General features: G+C 47.0%; 2 protein-coding genes and 1 long non-coding RNA gene across 13 annotated transcripts in view; 2 read left to right on the top strand and 1 right to left on the bottom strand.

Moving 5' to 3' along the window:
• RHOF (ras homolog family member F, filopodia associated) overlaps positions 1-14,183 on the bottom strand; it is a 32,478-nt gene extending 18,295 nt beyond the window's left edge. For 2 of the 10 annotated variants that reach the window (XR_012652301.1, XM_075041306.1), the window contains exons 1-2: positions 14,023-14,183; positions 11,314-12,950 (exon numbers count right to left, since the gene is read on the bottom strand). The gene's annotated coding sequence lies outside the window, so the exon portion shown is untranslated. Of the gene's footprint in view, positions 1-6,343; positions 6,390-7,868; positions 9,603-11,313; positions 12,951-12,987; positions 13,247-14,022 lie in introns of those variants that run through there. The other 8 variants (XM_075041307.1, XM_075041312.1, XM_075041309.1 and 5 more) reach the window with 8 other exon arrangements.
• LOC142037195 (uncharacterized) lies at positions 9,756-12,063 on the top strand. The gene is made up of 2 exons (XR_012652302.1): positions 9,756-10,006; positions 10,394-12,063. It is a non-coding gene; the product is annotated as an uncharacterized LOC142037195 (long non-coding RNA).
• SETD1B (SET domain containing 1B, histone lysine methyltransferase) overlaps positions 13,239-24,401 on the top strand; it is a 50,478-nt gene continuing 39,315 nt past the window's right edge. Inside the window, exons 1-6 of one of the 2 annotated variants that reach the window (XM_075041302.1) lie at positions 13,239-13,480; positions 13,787-13,941; positions 14,406-14,504; positions 15,008-15,278; positions 18,466-18,578; positions 21,350-22,525. In XM_075041302.1, coding sequence (XP_074897403.1) covers positions 13,408-13,480; positions 13,787-13,941; positions 14,406-14,504; positions 15,008-15,278; positions 18,466-18,578; positions 21,350-22,525 — 1,887 coding nt within the window. In that variant the 5' untranslated portion in view covers positions 13,239-13,407. Of the gene's footprint in view, positions 13,481-13,582; positions 13,633-13,786; positions 13,942-14,405; positions 14,505-15,007; positions 15,279-18,465; positions 18,579-21,349; positions 22,526-24,401 lie in introns of those variants that run through there. The other variant, XM_075041303.1, reaches the window with a different exon arrangement.

Raw genomic sequence — 24,401 nt, 5'->3', positions numbered from 1 at the left:
ACCTGATGTATGCACGGCCAATGTGCTGTATTTTCAATCTCACCTTTCATTAGAAACTGAGTCTTGGCTTTGCAGTTGCGGGGGGGAAAAAACCCACTTTACAAACTTGAAGAGTGTGTAAATCAACATGGTAATGTCTCAGCCTGATACAGTAGGTGCTTAGGGGCAGTTTCAAGTTTCTGTTCCTCACTGAAGTGTGAATTCTCAAGCCAAGTTCTTTTATAAAAAATGGGTAACACAAGGTTAAGATCATCCTATGCTTTTCTGGAACATCAAACACAATGACTGATCTCTGAAAAGCATGAAATGAACAAGCAAGTGTCTGCCAACACCACTATAACTCTGCCCCCATGGATCTGGGAGATATGTGTGTCTCCCAGATGTGCTGGCACGGCTTCACTGAGCGATGGGGAGGAATTTGTCAACACAGGCTGGCAGAGCTATCATAGTGATGCTGGATCTCATCTTCTACCTCTGTGCTGAGAAGTGAATCTGGAGATTTGCCGGAGAGAGGGATTCAGAATGCCCTGTTTCAGGCAAGATCTGCAGATTGTGTTTGCGTTGGTAGCTGTGCTTGGTTTTACCATGGGAACAGTCAGAAGCGGTGGGTTCAGGAGTGATGCACAGGCTTGCTCATGGCTGAGTGAGAGCACAGGGCTCTGTGACAGATCTGCATGAAATTAATCAGCATCAGATGCTTTTCTGCATCCAGATTGGCAGCAGAGAATAAATCCCATCAGGAAGTAATTTTGGAAAATGTAGGGAAAGGGCCCGTAAATAGCTTTCCTTGCAACACAATGTGTTTTTACCCAGTATCCAACCCAGTTCTTTAGTATACACCCCTAAAATCCCTCTGGTTTATGCCTTCCTGTGTCTTCATTACCCAGCAATCCACCTGACCCAGCAAGCACTGAGATGTTATTTTTTTCAAAATTAGAGCACTCTTTGCAGTGTCTCCTTTCTTCAGACTACTCTTCCCCCTTCTCCCATTCCCAAACCAAGTAATTCCTGGTAGAGAGAAATATTTTCTTTTAATGTACTTGCTGGTTTAGAGACAAGGGAGGATTGAAACCAATAGGAGTGTATGTTAATTAGGATGACCACAGGACCAAAGCAGGAGCTGCATTCAGCTTCTTTAGTTTACATAGCAGGGATAAGTATGGAGTAGGTGACTCCACCGTGGGTGGCCAAATCTGGGTTACGCTCCCCAAAAGTTGGTTGGTAGATTCCACTAAACCTGAAATGTGTGGAGTTGTACTTTTTTGTGAGGCTTTTGAGAACCTGAAGTTTAAATGATCCCAGGTCTGGCTTGCTAAATATGCTTTCCAATATATGAGCTACAATGCAAACTGAACAAGCATGTGTTTTTCAGAGCCATTAGAAGAGTCGGGCTTTGATCAACACTTCATTGCTGCATTGGCTGTGCAATACCCATCACTCTTGCACCTGGCCCAGGCAGGAAGCTCTCAAACCTTTTGGACAAGAATGTGGGGAAACTGTGAATATTCATAGGAGGAGAAAAAAGGATGGCAAAGTAGGCTGTAACAGGAAGGACTGTGGATGAAACAGGGGCAGGCTTTTGCTGAGTAACATATGGCACCGACATTAAAAGGCAGTTAACATGAAGTTCGAGTCTTCCCCTCTGGTATTTGTGCAAACTTCCTACAGAAAGGCAGCAACTGCAGACTGAAGAGATGATAAAATTCTCTGTTTATATCCCTATGGGAGACACCATAATTTCTGCCTGTTTTTGTTGAGTGCTAGAAGTATGCGGAGAGCTAAGCAGGACGCACTTGCTCTGTCGTTGTCTGGCTGGGAAGAAGCTCATACATAGGAATGGAGGTTTGGCAAGAGCCAGAGAGGTTTGTGGCTTCACTAGACAAAGGACAGGCCCAGACTGAGTTTATCATCTCAGATGTGAGAGTAGCCATTAACCCGGCCAAAGCAAACCCTGCAAAGACACAGCGATGCTCAGAGTAGGCTAATCGGTAACTTGAGGCGCTGGAAATAAACCCAGTCGTAATTGTGTCATGTTTGCTTTAGAGCTGTGATTTTTGGCCCTTGCCGTGCTTGTGTGAGCTGGATGGGTTGATGGTGCAGAGTGGCCTGGCTGGAGGTCCTCACTGTGAGCCACCGGAGTGGGTCAGGAAGGTATTTGAGCAATCGTGGCAGTGGCATGGTCTGGTGTGCGCAGGCACATAGAGGGCAGCAACCTGCCAGCGCTGCTCCAGCCCACGGGTCAGCGCCAAACGCGGACTGGCACGCTGCCCTGTGCGAGCTTGACACTGCTGTCCTTGATGGCATGTTTCCTGTGCTTTTTCTCCCTTCCTACACACATTTCACCCTTCCTGCCTCTCATTGTAACAACAGGCACACTGTCAAGTTCCCAGTTGCTTACTGGGATTAACATAGTAGCTCCGATTTCTTAAGGCGGGGAGATTTCCTGGTTAAAACCATTCTAATTAAACTTACATCTCTCATAATGCTAAAAATGCCCCTGTGTGAAAGGCAGCTGAATACTTGTAAAATGTCAGTGCCCCTAGACCTTTAATGGTCTTAGGAGTCTAACAATAGTATAGACAGTGCCTGTTCAAAGATACAGAACTCCAGACAAATGGAAGAAAGAAGCAAATATAGCATCCCTCCAAATCAGACATCTTAGACAAAAATCTTCCAAGTACGATACATATCTGGCTGCATATTTGTCGAGTTTTTTTATTGGCTTGAAATACACACAGACACACAGAGCCCATAGCAAATCCTTTCTACTGTAGATCTGGGTGGGCGCCTCTGTTTTCCTTTTAGGACTCAGTTTTGGACCTGGGCAAAAGTGTTCTCACTGAACAGGCCTCCAAGCCAGCCAGGGCTGGCCACAGAGGAGGGCAACAGCTGCACGAGCTTTAATTCCTCTCCCCACCCTCCCACACAAATGTGCCCCTCAATCCTCTGTCTGGAGAAGCTAGAGAGAGCAACATATAGGTCCCCCACTTCCCTGCCAGCTCTACTGGCATTTCCTATTATGCAGCCAATTGCATGTTAGGCACTGAGACCATAAAGTATTTTTTCATGTGGGCAGCTGAGCGGTGGTAAAACTACACTCTCTTTTGGTCACCCCCCCAGATGTTCGTGACACTTTTTTACCCCCCCTTACGCAACATGTCAGGCATTTCTGATAATTTACTGCCACAGGAACCACTTCCTGCACACTGCTAGCAGCAAGTCTTCCTGGACTACTGGCAGGCATTGTGCAGGAAAAAGGAAAAGCTACATGGAGGGGAAGACGTTGGGAAGTAAAGGGAACCCCGTTCTCCATCAGCAGCTCCCAGAAGAGAGGGGGAGAAAAGTAGCGATTGTTTTGCGGATTTAGTGGAAACTAACTTCAGTTTGGAATTAGCAATGGCCTGCCCTCTTGAAGGTTAAAACAATTAAAGTATCTGGCTTACCTTGAAAAACCAAAAAAAGCTAAAGCAAGTACGCAAATACATTAGAAACTAGGCAAAGATAAGAACAGAGCCTGTGGGAATCAAGTCTAAACAAAAGGCAGGGGCTACACAGCGAGAAAACCACAAACGGCAGGGGTTGACAAGTAAAACCTACAGTTCACTGCAAACATGAAAGATGCGGTTGTATTGCACACCTCCTCTTCCCAGGTGTAGCTGTCTCCACAAGGTGAAGGGCAGTAATGAATCAAGCTCCTTCCCTCTCTTCCTGTATTTTCTATTCAATTATTAGCAGGCTGTGCAAGTTCTGCTTTATTTCCCCTCTCCATATGCTGCACTCTCCTCCTGGTTTTTTTTTATTCCGAATGGTGCATTTGGCCTCTCTCCCATTTCTTTCTCCTCGGTGTGTGCCCCCTGCTCTGCTAAGATCTGCTGTCTTTGTAACCTCCGCTGTGCACATATGCTGGCTCTCTGTCTACCCTCCCTGCCACCCCTTGCTTCTGGGCCATCAAGTGTCCCTTCGCTTCACTCCAGCATTTTTGCCAGGGGGCCCATTAGACAGCCAGAAAAGGAACAATTTTGCTATAGCCACTGCTCCCGTTTTCATGCTGCCGGCTCCTCTCCACCGATCAAGGGGAACCCATGTTGCTCCCGTAGTACAGCTGATTGGTAGCAAAGGCAAAGACAGCTCTGCAGCTGCTTAGCAACTGGGAGCTGCTGTTATGCAGCAGCACAGAAAGGCAATGGATGGCACAGCATTCCCTAATTCTGCACGTTCTGGCCCACTCGGCTGAAAACCGTGGCTTAGTGGACCAGCTGGGGCACTCCCAACTGTCCTGTCAAAAAATAAATCAAGATAGGGATCCTTAACTGCAGATTTGAGAGCAATGGCAACAATGTCAAGGGCAAAACTGTGTTGGTCTTGTGTTGTACATTGTTTGCATCACACCAGTTAGAAGAAACTGCTCCGATTTGTAAGCTAAACTCATTCCATTCTACCTTTGTCATCGCTTTCTGGCTGCAACATTTTATACTTCATCACTGAGAATGTTTCCTGTATGTGCTACATTTGTTAAAAAGGCTCACAGGTCTCCAGCTACCATCACATCTAGACTGTTTAATGATAGGTGTCCAGATACACAAGTATTTCAATGCATAAAAATCCTTTTAGATTACTTATCTGTATCTTCATTTCCTTTTGATGCAAGCTCTGTGAGTGCCCAAATTTTTTAAATGGTACATTCTTGTAATTCTTTTTTTTTTTTTAAACTGTACTGTTTAGGCCTTGAAGCACTGAACTGAAATGTTCTATAATTTGATGGGTTTAGAATGTTGATTAGAATTGCCAACCTCCTTGATTTATTTCATGATTTTTATAAGCTTGAAAGTATTCTAAAAAAATAACCGGTTGTACATTCTGATGGAATCATAGCATTTCAATAGCAGCTGCATTTCAATAGGCAAGGAGCAACACAAAACATTCTCCAAGTCAGGTGTTGAAACAGCTTCTTTATTCCTTTATAGCTCAAGAATGATTAGATCTCTGAAAGCACTCACTACCTATCTTACGGAGGTGGCTTTGTCATAATACTAGCAGAAATAAAATGAACAGATACAGTTTAAAAAGAAAGCAAAAACCCCAGCCCTGGCAAATATCCAACATGTCCATCAAAAGTTGTATGGATCTTAAACAAAAGAAATGTTTGTTCCACTATTGGGTATCACCATACATCTCCCTGCACCCAGGCAGCCAAACAACACAGCAGACTAGTGATTCCCCATCATTGTTCAATGCTTACATCCCATGCATCCTCAAAGCGTGCTGGGACACAGGTGAAATCTGTCAGGAGGTTGCTTCTTTTGGCTGAGAAATTCCCTAGACAGATCATCTGCTGTTTTTAGGAAGAAATGAAAAATTTCATGGCAAAAAAACTGAGCAGGCAAATACCCTGTCCATATTCCTACTCAATATTCCTTTGATATTCTTAGCCTGGTTTCCTAAAAATAAAACAGTCTAATGTGACTGTGTTGTTCTGTGTCATTTTTCTCTCCTTCCTCCAATCTCAATCAAATGAGGCAGTGGGGAAGAAGTCCCAAACGTATTTAGGTCTTGAATGAATAGCTGAGTAGAGTACGTAGTAGAGGCACCACCACCTTGGTCTCGGGGAAAGGCAGGCAGAACTTGGCCCTTGCCCTTACCAAGGGGCAGTACCACTGCCTGGTTGGCCCCTGTGGAGCTCCCAGCCAGCACATTATCCCTTGCTCTGCCAGACAGGGCAAGCAAGACTGGGAAAGAACTGGAAGATTTGTCAGGGGGCATTTATGGACCCAAATCCATGGGAAACAAAGCTTCACGTTTAGCTGCCGAGAGAGAAACTGTTTTAAGAAATTGCAAGTTTTGGTGGTAAATGGTAATAGCACTAGTAGATGTCTGCAAGAGGGCTTATGTGCCATACTTCAAGGCCTGTGAAGCATTTATGTGATTATAAGTAGGAGAATATAAGAGCAAGACAGCATAATCAAATGGACTAGAATCTGGAGCGGGCTGCGTTGCACCCCGCCAATGCACCGGGGGGAGAGAGGCCACCGCTCCCTGCCGCTCATCACATGGCTCTTTGTTTGAGACACGAAGACACAAAGGTCTCAAAATGCAGTTGTAACCACTGTGTCCTAGAGCTGTCATCGTTCTTTTATGGGCCCTGCAACTACCTGTTTTGCACCCTAAATTATTTAATGGCTACGTTGTAGACACTAGGGCAGGCAAATGCTGAAGTGTGCCTTCTGGCTCCCTTCCAGTGCCTAAACTGGGCTTTCTTCCCATGAAACTGGGGTGTGGCAAGAGGATGGTGTACATCCAGACCTTCTCCTGACACAGTATTGACTCAGCTGAGGTGTATACACACCTGGAATGAGGGAACTCCTACAGTGGAGACAGAAGCAGTTGTTTATCTGGAAGAAAATATAAAATCATTACCAATCAAGTTTGTAGGTGACACTCAACAGTAGCAGGAAGGGGTATTAAAAAAAAAAAAAAAGCCATTGCAAGCAACAATGCTGTCTACAGACTTGGCCTTTTCAAGAGGGCCAAGTGTAAAGCCATACATGCAGAACAAAGGGCACAAACCAACGGGACAGGGGTGCCATCCCAAGAGGGAGCAGATCTGAGAGTATTTTAGGAGCCATGCTGGGAAACCAGCTGAACATGGGCTGGTGTAATCCCTGGATGCCTAACAGAGACATCTCAGCCAGGAGGGCTGTTAGCGCGGGTATGATCACTGCTGATCACTCTGTCCCCTTCTGCCCAGATAAAAATGGTGAAAAACTGGAGTGTTCACAGGGAACCGCGACAGGAGCGACTACAGGATTAGTAAAGATGGACCCGAGGGGGAGCTCTGCAAGTCTGCAGCTGTACTGTTACATGCTCAGTTGATCTGCCTGTACACAGCTACATGGGGACAGAAATCTGGTCATGGAGCACTCCTCTGTCAAGCAGACTGAGATACAGCAACATCCAGAAACTGAAAGCAGAAACTAGACAAGTTTAAAAAGGTATTTTGACTTCTAGTCTGTAAGGTAGATTTTGATGAAAACAACTTAGTGACTCTTATCTTACTCTCTCTCACAGCCCATTTGAAAATGAAAATCTGATGTTATTCTAAGATGCAGGTATGCTGCAGTTACATTCTTTCAAATGACAAAAAGCACCAAATTCACGAAGATCTCATGACCTGCATAATGCAGGAAGTCAAACCAGATGAACCTGGGTCTCCTTTGTCTTTCATAATCTATTAAACTAGTTGCCTTGCACAAGCAGTGGATTGTGACATGAAAACCTTCAATATAAAGGATCCTGTGTACAAGCCAGTCTAAAACAAAATGTTGTAAGCAGTCACAATCATTGTTTGGCAGAACAGCTGGATATTTTTTATTTCATTTTTCTTCTCAATCTAATTTGCTCTTGTTGCAACACTTTGCCAAAGAAATTAAATCACTTCTTATTGATAACAGACAGTGAAATAATTAGCATAAGAGTTTTCCACTCAACAATGCAGGGGAGGGATGCTGTGGGCAAGAACAAACCCCTTTGCTTCAAGAATGTGCACAGAGTCACCACAAGCTGTTCAGAGAAAAAAAAAAGGGTGGTTTTTTTTTCCCTTTCCCCTGAAAGATCTCTTTCTTTCTCTAAAGAGTCTCACACAGTAAACCAGGGTCAATCTAACTCAAGTATGAAAGTCTGGTTTGACCTTTCTGGGATTTAAACATGCTGTACCAGAACATTTAGCTTTTCAGATACAAGGTTCAGCCATGAAACCAACCACTCTGAGAGCGCAACCAGTCTCAACTGCCTTGGTGACTTTTAAACTACATTGAACATTACAGTCATTGAGAAACTCTAAAAACAGAAAGAAATTTTCAGCTCAGACTTACAAAAACAATTTCCAGAAGTGCTGAGGACCCACACAATTCACTGGGTCTGCACGGTGGGCTCGCTGTACAACTCCTGCTGCCCCAGCAATTTCTGGCCCTGGTTTGCACATATGCGGCGCTAGGCACACGCTTTAGGACCTCTCCCAGCTGGAACAGTTCATGGATTCTACCATCGGGAACGGCTGTCCTGAACAATGATTAATTGCAGACAAAGATCATAGTCCTAGAAAAATGCGCAGAGAGGTGCAAGTACAGACAAAGCTGTCTAAGCTCCCACAGTATTATGGTCTGGCTGAATCGTTTCAAAGCCTGTGTTAGGCAGAGCTAGTTTGCTTCAGGGTTAAACAGACCAACGTTAAGGTTTAAATGCAGATATTACTAATATCCAAATATTTATTTAAACATAAACTTTAAATCCCAGGAAAGTTAATAGCCAATGCTGTTTAAATCTTTTTCTTTTAATCACTTCACGTGCTGACTTAATTCATTATGATGTAAGCTGCAGAAACGTTTTCATTACAGTTCAAAAAACCCCTACAAAACCACGAACAGACCTACACCGTACTTTGATCTACACGTCGCCTGTTTCGGCCATTTCCAGGAAGCAAAAATGCTTTTCACCTCTATTGAGAAATAGCAGAGGAGCATTTTAATGGTGTTTAGCTAAGAATAACGTCACCGTTTCTTCCAAGTTTATTAGCAGATTATTATTTAAAGCAATGGTAAACCAGGAAGGCAGTCGCACTGCTGGCACGAGCGAGGGCCAGGCGTTTAAAGAGGGCTCTGGCCAGACAAGGCGCATCTTGCAGGGACCGAGCAGCGGGTCTGGCGGCCGCGGACCGCCATGGCTCCCGCAGCTGCACCCCGAGATGGGGGCACAGAGCGAACAAGTAGCGTTTTAAAGCCAGCCTGGCCATGCGGAGACACTTTTTTTTTTCTCCCCTTCCATGGAAACGTGTTATGTTTTGTGCGGACGGTTTGTCGCTTGTTCTCGACAGAGCCTGACCCGGTGAGGACCGGGGACGGGGACGACGACAAGAAATGAAGAGATGAGCGTCAGCCCTCACGTCGTTGCGAAAGGCGCAGGCTGCGGTGCCTCCTTCGCGGCAGCACCCTGCTCCCTCGCAGGAAAACACCCCTGAGCCTCGGCACATACCACAGCACAGGTTTTACAAACCCACGGAGCGGCTGGTCCTGAGCCGCAGGTACTGGCGGGCAGGGCGCACCCTGCCCGGCACATGCCGCTCCCGCAGGCAGCCTCTGCCAAGCAGCCACTTACCTTCTCCCTCCCACAGGGTCCGCAGGACGGTCCTGCTCTAGCCTTACCAGGGAGGCCACCTCTCTACAAGTGTTTGCTTTTCCTCCCTGTCCTGCCCTCTGAAGTGGTTGCTCAAGCCAGGCTTTCCTAGCTCACCTAATTTGGGTCTGCGGTGGAGCACAAGGTGCAACTCCCCGCAGAGCACAGTGAGGCTTGTGAAGCTCCGAAATAACCCCCACGCCTCCACCCAAAGCGAGCTGCAGGAAAATCTGTTCGGGGAAAAAAAAAAAAAAAAAAAAGGAAAAAAGAGAAAAAGAGAAAAAAAAAAAAACAAACCAAAAAAACCCCAGGCACATGTAACACCTCGGAAGGCCATGGCGACTCGCACTGCAGCACGGCAGCCGGCTCCGGGCCAGCCCCGGTTGCGGGCCCGGGGAGCCCGGCGCTGCAGGCCGGCCGGGCCGGGCCAGGCCGGGCCATCCCACCCCGGCTGCGGGCGGGAGGAGGCAGGGCAGCGGCTGCCCCGGCGGAGCGGCTGGGCGATGGCGGAGGGGGGGAAAGCCCAGGAGGGGCAGGAGAAGGAAAACAACAAAGAGCCATGTGACGAGCGGTGGGGAGCGGCGGCCTCGCTCCCCCCGGCGCGTTGGCGGGGCGCAGCGCAGCCCGCTCCAGGCGGGGAGGCTGGCGACGCCGCCCTGCTCCTCCCGCGGCCAGCGCTGCCTGCTCATTTGCCTGGCTTACCCCCCTCCATCCCCCACAACTGCCTCGGTTTTGGTGTTTTTTTTTTTTTTTGAGGGGGGGACGACGACGACGGCTGTTGTTTGTTCCTCTTAATTTTTTTTTTCTTTCTTTCTCTGCATTAGGCTACTTTCATCTCTTGGTATTTATAAAAGCAAGCGAGCGGGAGGCTGCGGCGGGGGGAAGGGAGGAAGGCGAGGGGCGGGCGGCTTTATTTATAGGCACCCAGGGCTTCGCCTGCATTATGCGAGCTGCCTTTGTCCTCCCCCCCACCTCGTCCCCAGCCGGGCTGGAGTGCCGCCAGTCCCACTGCCCGCAGCGCTGCCTCCCGCTGCTGCAGGGCGCTCCCCAGCGCGGCCATGTTGTGCGCGGCAGCCGCGGGGAGAAAAAGCCGCCAGGCGCCCCACTCCCTCCTCGGCTTCGCTTTTCACAACCCCTCACAAAGCGGTGGGGGAAGGGGGGGGCGGGAAAGGGGGGAGAGAGGAGGGAAAAAAAAAAAAAAGACAAAAAAAAGGCCATTTCCCTCCAGTGATCGGGACGCGAAGCGCCGCCAGGCAGTGGGGGAGAGCCCGCCTCGCCGCCGCCCCAGCCCTGAGGAGAACGCGGCGCCGAAGGAGAAGCCATGATGGCGGCTACCCTCACACAACATGGAGCGCGACCGGGAGCGCCCTGCCCGCCGCCAGCCGCCCCTCCCGGCGCCCGGGACACGGTGCTTCCGCAGGCTTTCACATAATAAAACCACCAGACTTCGGCGGGGAGGCCATTTCATGGGCTGGGTGGCTGCACTAAAGCACAACTGCTGTGAATATCAACTGCGTCACGGCTCTCCAACTGTAAAACTCAGGCTGCAAAGGGTCCCTCACTTGGAAGGAAACTCCCTCATTTTGGATTTACTTCCAGACCTCCTTTTTTCCCCCCTCTCTCCAAGTCACTGCCTCTCGGTATGAAGGATTTTACAGTGCTTTTTAGTGAGACATCCGCCATTAAGACTCACCGTCTTGAAAAAACACCCCCCCCATTTTGTTGCTTTTTTTTGGTTCGAGCTTCTGTAATTAGACGGATAAAACATGGTAGGGATCCCTACCGCCACCACCACCACCGCCTTTTCGCCTTTTTTAAAATCAACCTCAGTAACATCTTACTGTTCGCAGGCAGATTTTTTTTTTTGTGCGTTCAATTTAACAGTCACGTAACGCCTGCAATGGATTCACGGCGTCTCTCCGCAAAAAAAAAAAACCCAGGGCTGCGGACGACCAAGCGCTTTGTGCAGAAAGAGAAATCCCTCCCTGAAAATAGACGTTTCAGAGACGCTGTTAGATGTATCTGAGGAGAAGGAGATCGCCACCGCTCATACAGACGACCATTAGGATCTTTCCGCCCAGGACAATAACATTAGCCGCACAGGCCTGGTCTATATGTTTCTCTGCAAGGGCAAAAGGGTTTACTTACCCGCGCACCATAGTTGAATGCAGCTCTGAAGGTGAAGTTGTTACGCTTTTTTAAAATAACGGCTATAAATATATATGATCTGTATCACCACTTCTCTCGTAAGTTTGCAAGTCAAAGCAGATCTTGTTAAGATAGTTACAGATCTTTGTATGGCAGTGGTCTAGCATCAAAAAAAAAAGGGTGGGGGGAAGCTATAGAGAAAGTTGTCCAGCTATGTTGACTGACCGTATGCAGTGAGGACTCCTACTCGAGGCTTAAATCTACCTTCCTGTGGCAGATTTACTCAGTACATAAAAAGGACGTTCAGTGTTTTTCCACAGAGCACGCAGACACTAAAAATATTCTCCTAAATAGTTTTAGGAGGCACATGTTAGTGTGAAAACACCTGGTTAACATTTACTGGTTGTAAACAACTTTTAAGCATCTCTTAGCTAGATATTTTGCTTTATAAGTAAAATATTTTAAAAAGCATAAATTGGTTTAGATAAACAGACAAAAACATAAGACATGCAAATGAAGGCTTAGCAATCAGGACCACTTCAGTAACATTAACATGAAAACTACACTTAGCAAGGACAGAATGGATTGGGTACTTACAACATAAGAGGAAAGAAAGAAAAAAAGCTTATCATAGTACAATTGCCTTTTTTTTTTTTTTGCCAGAATTCACTATTCCTATGCCTATATTTAAAACGTTACCTTGTAAGCACCAAAGGAGTTAATAAAAATGGCCAGGATTCAAGTGTTTAATACAGGAAATACTCTCTAAAATTTATTGTTCGGTCATCAGAGAGCTGTATAAAGCTTAAAAAAAACCCCAAACAAAAAAAAATTAAAAATAATGTATTTACTTTTTTTTTTGGCATTCGAAATTGTTAACTGCTGACATAGGGCGTGCCATGACCTAGTTACACAAGACAAAGATGGATCCCGAACCATAAGGGAAAAAAAAATCCGCACTTTTTTTTTAAATTTGTTTGTTTGTTTTTAAATCTTCCTTCTTCAGTGAGTCCTCTACCATGGTGCCAGACATTAACACCACCCCGAGCGCTCCCCCGCAAGTGGACGGTGTGGATTCACATGGCGGATCCCCCTTTTGGAACAAAGGAAAAGCCCAGTTGGCCATTTCGCTCCATTGCAGAAAAATGGCTGCCTGATCTGTTGGCCTCTCCTTAGCTGTCTGCTGAAGGATGTTTTTACACCGCCGTCTAATAACTCAAGCCCCATGGAAGCTGCTCGCCCATTGGCTGCGGCCGCCCCGCTGCCTTTAACCAGCCAATTGCCCGACCGCGGCCGAGCCGCCGCGGCCCCGCGGACCGAGCGAAGCTCGCGCCATGCGCCCGCCGCGCTCCGCCCGGCTCCGCGCCCCGGCGAGCGGCGGAGGGACCGCGCCGCCCGGCCTTTAATACCTAAAACAAAATGGAAGCTCCCTGCTGATTGGCTGCCGCCGGCTCCGGACCTTTAATAAGCAAAACTGCTCCCCTCCTTAGTCCCCCTCCCTCCCTCCCTCCCTGTGTAGTCGCCGTACGGCGGCGGCCCCCCTCCGCCGCCATCCCTCCCCCGCCGCAGCAGGGCGGCGGGCTCCGCACTCCGCCCGCCCCCACGGCCGCCCGGTCCGGGCTCGCCGAAGTCTTCCCCTAAAAAAAAAAAAAAAAAAAAAAAAACTTGTCCCACCTATAGGTCCATCTTGTTTAGAAACAGTTTGCGCTAAGGTAAATGCAGCGGGCAGATTCCACTCACCCCCCCGCATGCTGTTAACCCCGGGGCGGGGAGGAAAAAAAAATAAACCCACCCCGGCGGCGGCCCATGCGGCGGCGCTCGGCGGCGGCGGGGCGGCGGCGGGCGGCCGCGGGCCGGGGGCTGCGCGGCGCGGCCGCCGTGAATGTGCAGGCGGCGGAGGGCGGTTAGGCGTTCGCGGCGCTCGCAGCGGTGTATTGTGGGAGGCCGCCGCCGCCAGCAGCGAGCACACACAATATGTGGTGGCTCGCGAAAACGGGAGGCAGGAGCCTGGCGGCCAGCCCGCGCCGGTAACCGGCCCCATGTGAGACGGGAGCTCGCCTTTCGCCGCCCGGAGACGATCGGCCACCGAGCGCGATGTCTTTCCGAGAGATCAAGGCGGGGGAAAAAGCCAAGCACCCTGAAGATCATGGCAAAAAGCAGAGTTCAAGTGAGATTGGGTCTTTTTTTTTTTTTTTTTTTTCCTCCTCCTCTCCTCCTCCTCCCTCTCTGCCTCTTGTCTGGCTGGGGTGGAGGGGGGGACCCGGCTGGCAATTCCCCCATTTTAGGGCTCGCTTCGCGGTGGATTTCCTCCCTGCCTGGGTGTGTAGAGCGGGCGGCTCGTTTAAAAAAAAAACAACAAAAAACCGAAGAGGTCTTTGTTGAATATTTTTTTTAACTTTATGGTTTTCCGTGTGTTTTTTTTTCTTCTCCCCTTCCCCCTTCCTTCCCCCCCCCGCCCCCCCTCCCCGTCCAGGTTGGATCAACGGAATGGAGAACAGCACGCAAGCCAGCACTTCTGTCGAGAAAAGAAATCACCATTGGAGAAGTTACAAGTTGATTATTGACCCGGCTCTGAAAAAAGGACAGCACAAACTCTACCGTTACGATGGGCAACATTTCAGCATGCCTGTGAGTGGGGGGGGGTCGTGGGTTTCCCCCATTGTGTTATGCCCCCCCCCCCCGCCCCCCGCCTGCCCGCCTCCGTCTTACCGGCGTTTTGGGGGCTGGGGGTCCCTCCGGGTCGTGGTAATCCCTGCCGTAGCACATGCGTGTGGGAGGGGGGTCTGGGGGACACACATACAGCCACCAAAGTTACTGCCACCTGACACTCTGTATTCAACTGTCAGGAGCCCGAGAAGGAGCCCAAACCTGCGGCTTTATTTCTGTGTTTCCAATCTGTGTGCGTTTCCCAGCAGTATTGCAATTTGACACGTGTGTGTGTGTGTGTGTGTGCTTTCCCCTTCCCTTGAGACAGCCCGTGCTTCCTTGGGGTTTATTTTTTCTTTTATTTGTGTCTTAAATTTCAAGCCCTGTTATTGCTGGTTTTGTGCTTTTTCTCCTCCTCCTCCTCCTTCTCCTCCTCCTCCTCCCAGAACTCGGGAATCGCTCCTGTGGATTGTGTCAGGGATCCCAGAATAGGGCGAATATGGACCAAAACTAAGGAGTTGGAGCTGTCTGTCCCCAAATTCAAGGTACTGCCCTGACTTTTGGGTTTAGCTCTGTATTCTTGTTTATCTGGGAGTGGAGCTTCAGTTCCAAGTAGTTTAATGGACCGTTTAAATGACAGTCATATTCCTATTAACATTATTATTTGGCAGACTGTTTAACAATAATCCTCTTCTATAAAGATAAGGAGAAATCAGTGCATCTGTCTAATGAGATCACTTGGAGGTTTTGGAGCTGTGTCTTGGGGGCTTCTCGGGTGGGGGGCAGCGGAGGGGGACTCTCTGCTGACAGTACTGCTCAAAATACATATTTGTAGCCCAGAAGGGAGCCGGTTTCAATGAACGGCTGCAGCGGCAGAGGCTCTGCTCAGCTCCGGGGTTCATCCCAGAGCCTTGGAGGCAGTTTTCTTTCCCCAAAGTTTGCAGGATGCTTTAACCCTCTCCCTCCCGTGCCATCCTTATGCCCTCCCCCATGCTCGTTAACGATGACGATTATTTTTATTGCCCCCCCACCTTGTGCCCGTTTCCAGATTGATGAATTTTACGTGGGGCCAGTGCCTCCCAAGCAGGTCACCTTTGCCAAGCTGAACGACAACATCCGCGAAAACTTTTTGACCGACATGTGCAAGAAATACGGCGAAGTGGAGGAGGTGGAGATTCTCTACAACCCCAAGAACAAGAAGCACCTGGGCATTGCCAAAGTGATCTTTGCCACTGTCAAGGGTGCCCGGGAGGCCGTCCAGCACCTTCACAACACCTCCGTCATGGGCAACATCATCCACGTGGAGCTGGATACGAAAGGTGAGGGGGCACATTTCGGCCTCACGCGTTTGTGTTTTGCGGTGCCTCTCCCCGTCCCTCTCCCAAGACGAGAGGCTGTTGCAGATCGCAAGGGCCCGGCAATTAAAAATACGAAGGGAGTGCTCCTGTCCCCCTGCAAGCGGGTCTGGTTTCTGGGGCCTTTGCAAGTCACGTGGAGCCAAATGTGTTGTCTGTTGCTAGGAGACAGCCCTGTAATTTGCAAAATGCTGCCATCCTGCCTGTCCCCTGCCTTCACCCTGCCCCGTCCCCTGCTCTTAGAGGCCTCCCGTGCCCCCCATCTCCGTGTCCCAGGCTGGCCCCGCTCAGCCACCTCCCGGGGCTGCTGGACCCCGTGGCACCTGGCTTTTGCAAACTTGGGATTTTGGGGCAAACCTTGGGCCTTTGCTGGGATCCAAATCTCTGGATTCTGGCGGCAGCAGCGGGGCTGGGTGCTGTCCTCTGCGTGCCTGGCATTTCATTGATACTTAGCAGCAAAGTCGAGGCTGGCAGCAAAAGAGTGCACACGCAGCACTTGTCAGTGTGTGTGCGCGAGTGTGTAAGTGTGAGACTGTCTCTTAAAGTGACAGGAGCTCCGACTCCTGGAGGTAGCCAACTCTCAGCCCCAGACCTGAGCCCTAGGCAGCCCAATAAAATTTCTGGAAGTATGACAGCATCGCGTTTCACCGCTTTGTCTTTTCTCTTTCCTCCAAGCGTGTTAGTGAAGGGCTTTGCTAAAATGTGCCCGAATTTTAGAAAATGTCTAAAGCAGAGGAGGTGTAGATCAGTTGCTGCTTGTACTTCTTCATTGCAGACATGGCATTTCTAGTTTAAAACTAACTTGCTGCACTCTTTCTTGGGAAGAGGACGCAGTTAACACCATTTTCTTAAAAATGCTGATATTTTTGTTCTGCATTAAAAGGGTTCAACAATTTAGTGCACAACCTATACAGCAATTGGTGTGCCACATGTGTTAAAAGGGTATAGTAGGACGTTTATTGACATTACTGGTCACCGTTAGAAGAAGTATCACAGTAGTATAATATTTGATATTGTGAGCCAAGCTTGATCTTACATATGTATACTTTGAAATTCTAGTATCATTAATTTTTACAGACAGGCTCCTTCCCCTGTTTACTTTGAAATTTGAAGGTAAAAATTACATTTAAGAGCAAATTAACCATTTGTAGATTCAATAGTGTAAGCTAAAGCAGGCTCGTAAGTGGTGGACTTCTTAATGAGAGGCATTTTAAACAAGCTGATTGTACTACATTCGTACTTGTTCTCCTGTGTTTATAAACTACTCTGCAAGTCTTGAACAGGCAGCTGTTCAAGGAAGTTAGCTGTGCATCAGGAAAATGAGGGGGGTTTATGCTTCTGTTTCTTGGGAGAAAACACTGAAGTCTTAGTTTCAAATTGCGTTTTCGTTTTGTTTCCCAGCTGTATGCTTCTAATGGTTTTCTTTTTCCACAGTTGCATCTCTTTCATTCTTAAAGAGTGAGACTGTCAGTGTGCTATAGTCTGTCAGAATCAAGTAAAAATGTTATTCCTAAAATAGCATTAGCAGGTTAGGACATTCTTAAAATACATATGTATAGTTTTAAACATTTCTTTCTAGTATTCAGCTTTTCAAGAGAATGAAAGGTTCGTTAAAAACTTGATTTTCATAGTCTAGCAAAATAAGTATTAGGAGCAAAAATGTCATTTTATCTATCTGGCCAGAGCACAGGCCTGGGAATCTGGAACTAATATATCCAGTCTCCTCATCTAAGACAAGCTAGTTTAAAGCAACTTCTCTGCCTCAGTTTATCCATCTACAGAATGGACACAATAATTACCTGTCCTTAGAGAAATAGTTAGGAATCATTTCACATTCATAAACCTCTTGGAAAATGAAATTTTAACTTTTACTGCATTATATTGAGTTTCCAGAAAGAATTATGAAACTTTTAAACAATTAGTTTGTATTTATTTGAAAACATGTAAGTAAGCCTAACACTTCCATATCCACGGCATTGTAGTCTTATGGGGGGGTGGTGTGTGTTAATATTTCAAACATAATATTTCAAGCATCTCTTCAGGCTCTTGTGGTGAAGAGATCTATTTTGTCATTACTTTAGTTGAACTAAAACAGTTAACATAGTTGAGGATGCGGCTCAAGAATTTGTGAAATGAGATTTGATAACCAAATAACCTCATCTGCAGCATTTGTTCAAGATAAATGAATGTTTTGCAGTATGCAGAATCATTCTAAGGGGCGCTTTGCTTTCAAATTGCACAGAGTGATTCACAGGGAGTTTGGGGTTTGATCCTGCAGGAACTCCTCATGAAAGTAGTCTTGTTTCGGGGGAGATCTTGTCTGAATTCATTTTCTGGGCTCAGGTGCTGTGTCTGTCCATTTTTCTGTGTATTCTTTATCCTTCCGTGTGAAATTGAGACAGTTTTGAGGTCTGATTCTGTTGCCCTTGAAGCTGATGACAGATTTCTTACGGACTGCAAAATAAGTAGGATTGGGTTTTTGTAGTAATGAAAAATCCAATATTAAGAAACTGGGTCTTTGTAGAATTCAGGAATGTAAAGGCTAAGGCTCAGTAACAATATATGGGACAGTTTGCTTCTCTGGCTTTTATTCTTCGAAGGATGCTGCTGAGCACACCTTAAACTAGGGGGCGGAAGGATTAGTCAGTGTCTTTTTGGAAAAGCAGCGTTAAGGGTTTTGTCTTTGGAATTCCCATGCATCATGTTTGCATTAATAACAGCCAGTTTCTACTAGCAAGGTGTGTTGGGAGAGCTTTCTGAAGTGGCTCTGGGTGTTGGCAGAGGCTTGTCCCTTGGGTGAAAGTTTCACTTCTCAAATCTGCAAGCTATTTGCCTGGCATTTTGGAGAGGAGGTAAACTGCTGCTTTCCAGAAAGCATGGTGAAGAGCAGAGCTGCCAAGCAGGCTGAGAAGAGGAAAAAGGATTTAGAAACCTCCTTGTCTTGGCTGGAGAAGAGAGTGTCTGACTTCACTTGGCCAGCAGATTATTTAAAAATGATCCCTGCAAGCCTCAGGGGTGATACCTGCTCCTCTGTTGTGTGGATGCAGCGGGCTGGGAGTGGGAACAGGGTCATGCAGGTGTCGAGAATACGTATTTTTACATCAGCTGTGTTATTTCTGTTTAATGAACTCTTCCATTGTGGTCTGTGCAGGTGAAACCCGCATGCGATTCTATGAACTGCTCGTTAATGGTCTTTACACTCCTCAGACCCTTCCTGTAGGCACTGAACAGGATGTATCGCCAACTGTAAATGAAACTCTCCAGGTATGTTTGCTTAGCTTTTTTTTTTTTAAGAGTAACTTTCTAGAAAATTCCAAACAAATGCATCATTAACATTAGCATTTTAACACTTTTAATTTAGCCTCTTTTTTTTTTGTCTTGCCATAGTTTCAGTGGATATTACTAATTCACATTTAAATATAACTTGATCATAATTGCCATAGCAAATGTAACTCTCTGTGAATGCAGTGCATGTGGCTAATCTGTATGCTGGTGTCTGCATAGCATGGTAAGTGCTTTTTGTCTTTCTGAATGAAAAATACCTACAGAACTGACAGTATGTGCCCTATTAACATTAGAAATTCCTGCAGTTAGGACTGGATCAGATTTGTCCCTGAGATGAGATTATTCCCTTGAAGTCAGGGGGAATGATTTACAATGGTACATTTGGCCTAGCATCTGCAGTATGTAATCCTTAGCGCATACGTTCTTCAGCCTTGCTTAAAGGCTAAAAGATGGAAGGTGTCTGATCTTGAATAGTGGCATAAATTTTCCAGAATCTTAATTAGTCACTGGAATCAGTTGTTAATAAAAGTGGACAGAATTCCTGAGGGCTTCCAGGGGTCTGTCGATATCTAGGATACAATTCTCTAAATGGCTTTGTACAGTTACCTGCTCCCCTGTGAACCCCACTGGGATGAGAGGATGAAGGGTAAGTGAAGCCTGTTTGTGTGAAGTTGTCAGCCCCCTTGGCTTGTCTAAATGTACTTTGGCTCCTGATTGTGACTTAGGAGCCCACTTCAAGGCATCAAATTTGGAAGAGATTTGGCAGAGATTTTTTTCTTTCCCCCCCTTCTCTCTACTTCTCTGCATTCTTATGACTTCTTAAAATGCCATAAGTTCATTCATTCTGTGGGCAAATGTTTTCAGGACAGGTAAGAGCTGTACATTGAACATGAAAATCCCACTGATCTGAAAAAATAAAATACACCTCTTCTCCCACCAACCACCCCAACAGCAACAAGGCAAAACCCCAGTATCCTTTTAACAAAATCATAAAGAGATTGATTCTTCCTTACCTCCCAGCAAGGTGTTTTTAAAGGCAGGAGGGAGGCAAATAATGATTTTGCTGGGAGCCCTACTATGAGTAGGGCCTGGCTTTTCATTTCTGCTGGTTACACATCTGAAATAAAAATGGACAGATTTGTTCTTACTCCTTCTTCAGGGTTAACAGCAAAACACTTAGTTGGTGGTATCCCCCAAAGTAGTCCCTGCTGTGATTATCTTTAAGATTGTTTCTCTAGGATATTGTGTTCATGTATTATATTATGATCTGGAATTGATTTTTTTTCCCAATTACCACCAAAATTATTGCTTTTTGGGTAAGTTTAACTGTTTGCAGCATGTTCTTGTCACTCAAATCTGCCAACAAACTTGTTTGCTGTTGTAGTTTTAGTAAAATAACTCCTGACATTTGCTTTCCACCTCATGCAGAGCAGCAAGGACCTGACAGTTCTGTGAGCCACAATCCCTGCCTCTAGGCCATATCCAAACCCCACTGAAAAACAATCCATATCACATCTACACCAAAGGCGGAGAGATGTGGATTTTAGCAGGAAGCACGTGGCTGGTTCCTGACCCTTTCTGTGGGTTTTAGAACTGTTGAGGAAGAAACTTTCCTGATGTCCATGTGGTTGTGGTCTCTAGGGGGTCACACCAAGAGCAAGTCCACACTATTGAGTGGGTGAGATGGGTGTGAGTGTAGCAGGCAGGTGAGAGCTCGACTTGAGTTTGATGATGCTGGCATGTTTCAAGCAGGTCATTTTAAGGGTCTCTCTACCTACCTGTGCTTGGGAGAGGAGCAGCCAGCCTGTAGTCTCACCAGTTTGCTATCCTGGTGTGCTTCTGGGGAGTTGGAGCTCAGTCCTACCTCTCTTGCTACCAGGAAGATTCTCGCTGAGCTCTTGCTTTGCATTATGGAAAATTGGTTCCAGCACTGATGATTAGCATGGCACTGTTATGACTCAGCAGAGTCTCAGTTGGAGCAGCACTGCTCCTAGAAACCCCCTGAATCTGCCTGTGAAGTGAGTTGCAGAGCAATTACTTGGCTGTTCTGTAGGCTTGTAGAGTTTCAGTTTCAAATACCATTATCAGTAGTGCTCTACCTGAGCTTTTGTCTTTGAGAAGGGGTTTAAAATGGTGTTTCTGGCAGTTGAGAACTTTTTGTGCCTTTTATACCTGTAGCCTTCTCCCTTGTTGTTACAGATGAACATTTGGTAGAGAGGGTGTTGCGTCAGCTTCCTCAGTTGGACCAACATAAAGCCCTGCTGCCTAGGTTTGGTTGCAGGCTGGGAGTTTGCTGATTTTTATGTTTCGATTTGTTCACAAAAAAGATAAATTGATAATTTCGTATGTCAGAATTTTCGTAAATATCTTTCCTATTTGCAATTTAGACAAGCCTTACATAGTTGATAGAAATTGAAACTCTTAGCTAAAAGTACTGTGCAAGTCTCCTGTTCACCTGATGCTCTTGGGTATAGCTTATAAGCAATACTGTTGTATCTGCTTTCTTCTTCCTCCTCTTATAGACAAGTTCCTCTTTGCTTGCCGCCTTCTTTTAAATCAAAGGGAACTGTTAATAATGGATAATGGTTTGTGTTTTCAGGGATGCTGTAACCTTTTTTTTTTTTTTTTTTTTTGCCATGGAAATCGGTGCAAACTCCTGGGTACTCAACTCCTCTGAAAACCAACTGGATTAGACAAATATCTTTTAAAAAGTGTGTGTTTAGGTGCTTTTCTCTCTTCTGTTTTTATAGTTGACGGATTCCCTGAAGCGCCTGAAAGACAGTAACCTTTCTTCTGCGGGATCATCTGTTACCCCAAACAGTAGCACGCCATTTTCCCATGACACAGCCTATTCCAGCTGTCGGCAAGACACCCCAAACTCATACAGCCAATTTACCCCACAGTCCCAAGGCACACCTCACACCCCACGGTTAGGGACACCGTTTTCCCAGGATTCCACCTATTCTAGTCGTCAGACAACGCCTGTGTACCATTTTGGGCAGGACAGTGGGTACAAACCAAGGAGACACGAAACAAAATTTACAGATGCCTACAACCGTCGACCAGGACACCACTATGTTCATAACTCGGCAGGTGTTTACCGAGGGACAGAGCATCAGTTTAGTACGTACAAATCCCATCAGCAGGAGCCAGTTCAGTTCTCTCACACTCCTCCCCTGAGCCACTCTAGTTCTTCGAGCTACAAATCTGCCTTCTCTCCCTACCAAGCACCAGCTGTATTTCCCCAATCCGATGAGCAGCAGTTTCCCCAAACGTCCAGGGAAACAGAGTACCGAAGACCTGTGCCACCTCCCACTGAGATGGTTGTGGAAAGCAGCACTGCCACTAACATCGATTTTGTCCCAGTGAAGGAGAAACAGGAGGACCCTCCGCCCTTGCCCGATTCAAACTCTGTTCCTGAACCAAGCACAGCATCCTTCTCTCAGACTCCAGAGAGAAGTGAGACCCCTGGCACCCCCACCATGGAGTCTGAAATGCAGCATAACAGTTTAGACTCAAGGATTGAGATGCTCTTAAAAGAGCAGAGAACAAAGTTACCCTTTCTTAACGAGCATGACTCGGATAATGAGATCCGAATGGAAGGTAGCCCTATTTCCTCTTCTTCTTCCCAGCTCTCTCCCATCCCAATGTACAGTTCAAACTCTCAGCCTGGTTACAGAGGTCAGACGCCTTCATCGCGCCCTTCCAGCACAGGCTTGGAGGACATTAGCCCAACGCCGTTACCTGACTCTGATGACGAGGAGCCCATCCCTGGGACGGCTTCTCTGAGTCAGAATTCACGGGGGACATCAGAGGCCAGCATGACTCCCATTGATCAGCTGAGCAGGACCTCCAAAATTGAGACCTCGGAGGCTAAAGAAATGGTGCCTGGTGACCAGACTCCGACGTCAGAAAAAATGGATGAGGTAAGTGAACTGGAACTGAGTTACGAAGCTCCATGCATACGTGCAGAGCTGGACAGGGCAGGGAGTCGCTCTTTTCTTTTAGTATCGTTGGAGCGTAGGGTTTCTGGTGGCTTTTTCTTTTACTCAAGGCAGCTGGAAATGAGTTAGACGTGACACAAAGTGATGGTCTTAATCAACTTGCCAGTCTCCAGCTTTCCTTGTTTATAATAGCAGCCTGCTGCAATTTATAGCTTCAGGAGAGCTCAAGGACTGCACAAGCCACGGAAGTTTGGCCAGTGCTCATGCTGTGTGAATGTCCTGAGTGTCGACAGACACTTGAGCCACTAGAGGAGCTAATCGAGCACTTTCTGCCATTGCTTTGGTCCCTCAGCGTGGGTGTGTATGTATGCACACACTTGCTTAACGGGGCTTTCATGTTATGCCGAAGTATTGAATGTATACTTTGTTTGATAGCTCTCCAGCTATTTGTGCCATCTGGTTTGAACGGGAGACAGTTGCTGGGTTTTAATACTCGCTTTGCTCAGTTGGAAGGGGGAGGTAGTTGGCTTGTGGGGGATGTGCTCCACTGAGTCTTCCAATAATAGAGTGGAGCTTGCTGCCTCTGCTGGGGCATTTGTGGCTGAAGGGACAGTGAGAGCTTAACAGTGTGGAATGGTGCCAGCAGACAGAGAAATTACGTTGCATGGTGTGTCTGTTTGGGAGGTCTGTTGCAACAAGTGTGAGTATTGCTGTAGTGGATGTGTTGATCCTATTCTGCTGTGTCAAGGAATGGTCAAAATACAGGTCTTTGCAAATGCCAGACCCTTTCTCCTCAGCTTATATAATACTCATGCAAGCAAATAAAACTGCTGTCCCTGGTGTGCAAGAACTCTGCAGTAAGGGGTCCTCGACCATCCTAGAGGGCTGGTCTTGTGTAAATGTCCCAAGTGTGGTAGATCAATTTAATTCACTCATGAAAGTGTGCTGGGGTTAAGCTGGCAGAATGGATTTCCCTCCAGTGGTCTGCAGTTGTGAGGTTTTCACCCGAGAAGCAGCTGCATTTCAGGAGAGGAGGAGCTGCTTCTGTAGCTCTAGGGTTTGCAGAGTGCTTAACTGGAGGAAAAGCACTGCAGCAGTAACATAGTGCAGGTCTCAGTGCTAAATAGAAAAAAAAATTGTAACTGTACTGGATATTTTGTTTTTTCTACATGCCTTTCCAAACCTGCTTGTCCTTGCAGTTGCCAGTTTAACCTTTGAAACAATTCAGCTGCTTGAGGTCTCATTCATCATCTAGGCTGGCCCAGGCTCCCCTCTTGGGAGGCGAGTCCCTGGCTAGTGGGACCTGATGATGTATTAATTAGGAATGGAGTTTTCATTCCTTGAGCTCGGTCTGGCAGGCTTAAGAGGGGATACTCTTAGTTTGTCTAAAAAAATGAGAAAGGCATCCCTCAACTCCTTGCCATTCTGGGCTTGTATCTGCTGTCCTTACCCTCGTGCAAAGAGGGTTGCAGCTGATTTTGAGCATGTTTAGGAAGATGGATGAATGCCAGCATGGTATGTGGGGTCAGGCACTTTCTGTAGCTAAGATCAGCGTTGGGGGACTGGCTGGGATGTTATATTTGTAGGTTGTGATATGGGGCTGCGGCATGCTGACGTTGAAGCCCATGTTAAGTCTATGTCTCCCCTTAATGAGACGCTGGTGTCAGAAGTTCACATCGATGGTTCTATGATACAAAATGATACAAATGCCTCCATCCTCTGCAGAAGTCAGAAAGGTGGTAGCAGGGTCTCCATGCAGGTCATTGCTGCCTTAGTTGTCTCCTCCCCCCAAAAAAAGTTTGATGTTTGTTGTTGGAGCTGTTTATTCAACCCTCCTCTTGGTTACAAATCACACTAA

The sequence above is a fragment of the Buteo buteo genome, chromosome 11 (genome assembly GCF_964188355.1).
Source record: "Buteo buteo chromosome 11, bButBut1.hap1.1, whole genome shotgun sequence".
Lineage (NCBI taxonomy): Eukaryota > Metazoa > Chordata > Aves > Accipitriformes > Accipitridae > Buteo > Buteo buteo.
Note: the sequence above shows the minus strand (reverse complement) of the source record. Positions and strands in the feature narration are given on the sequence as shown.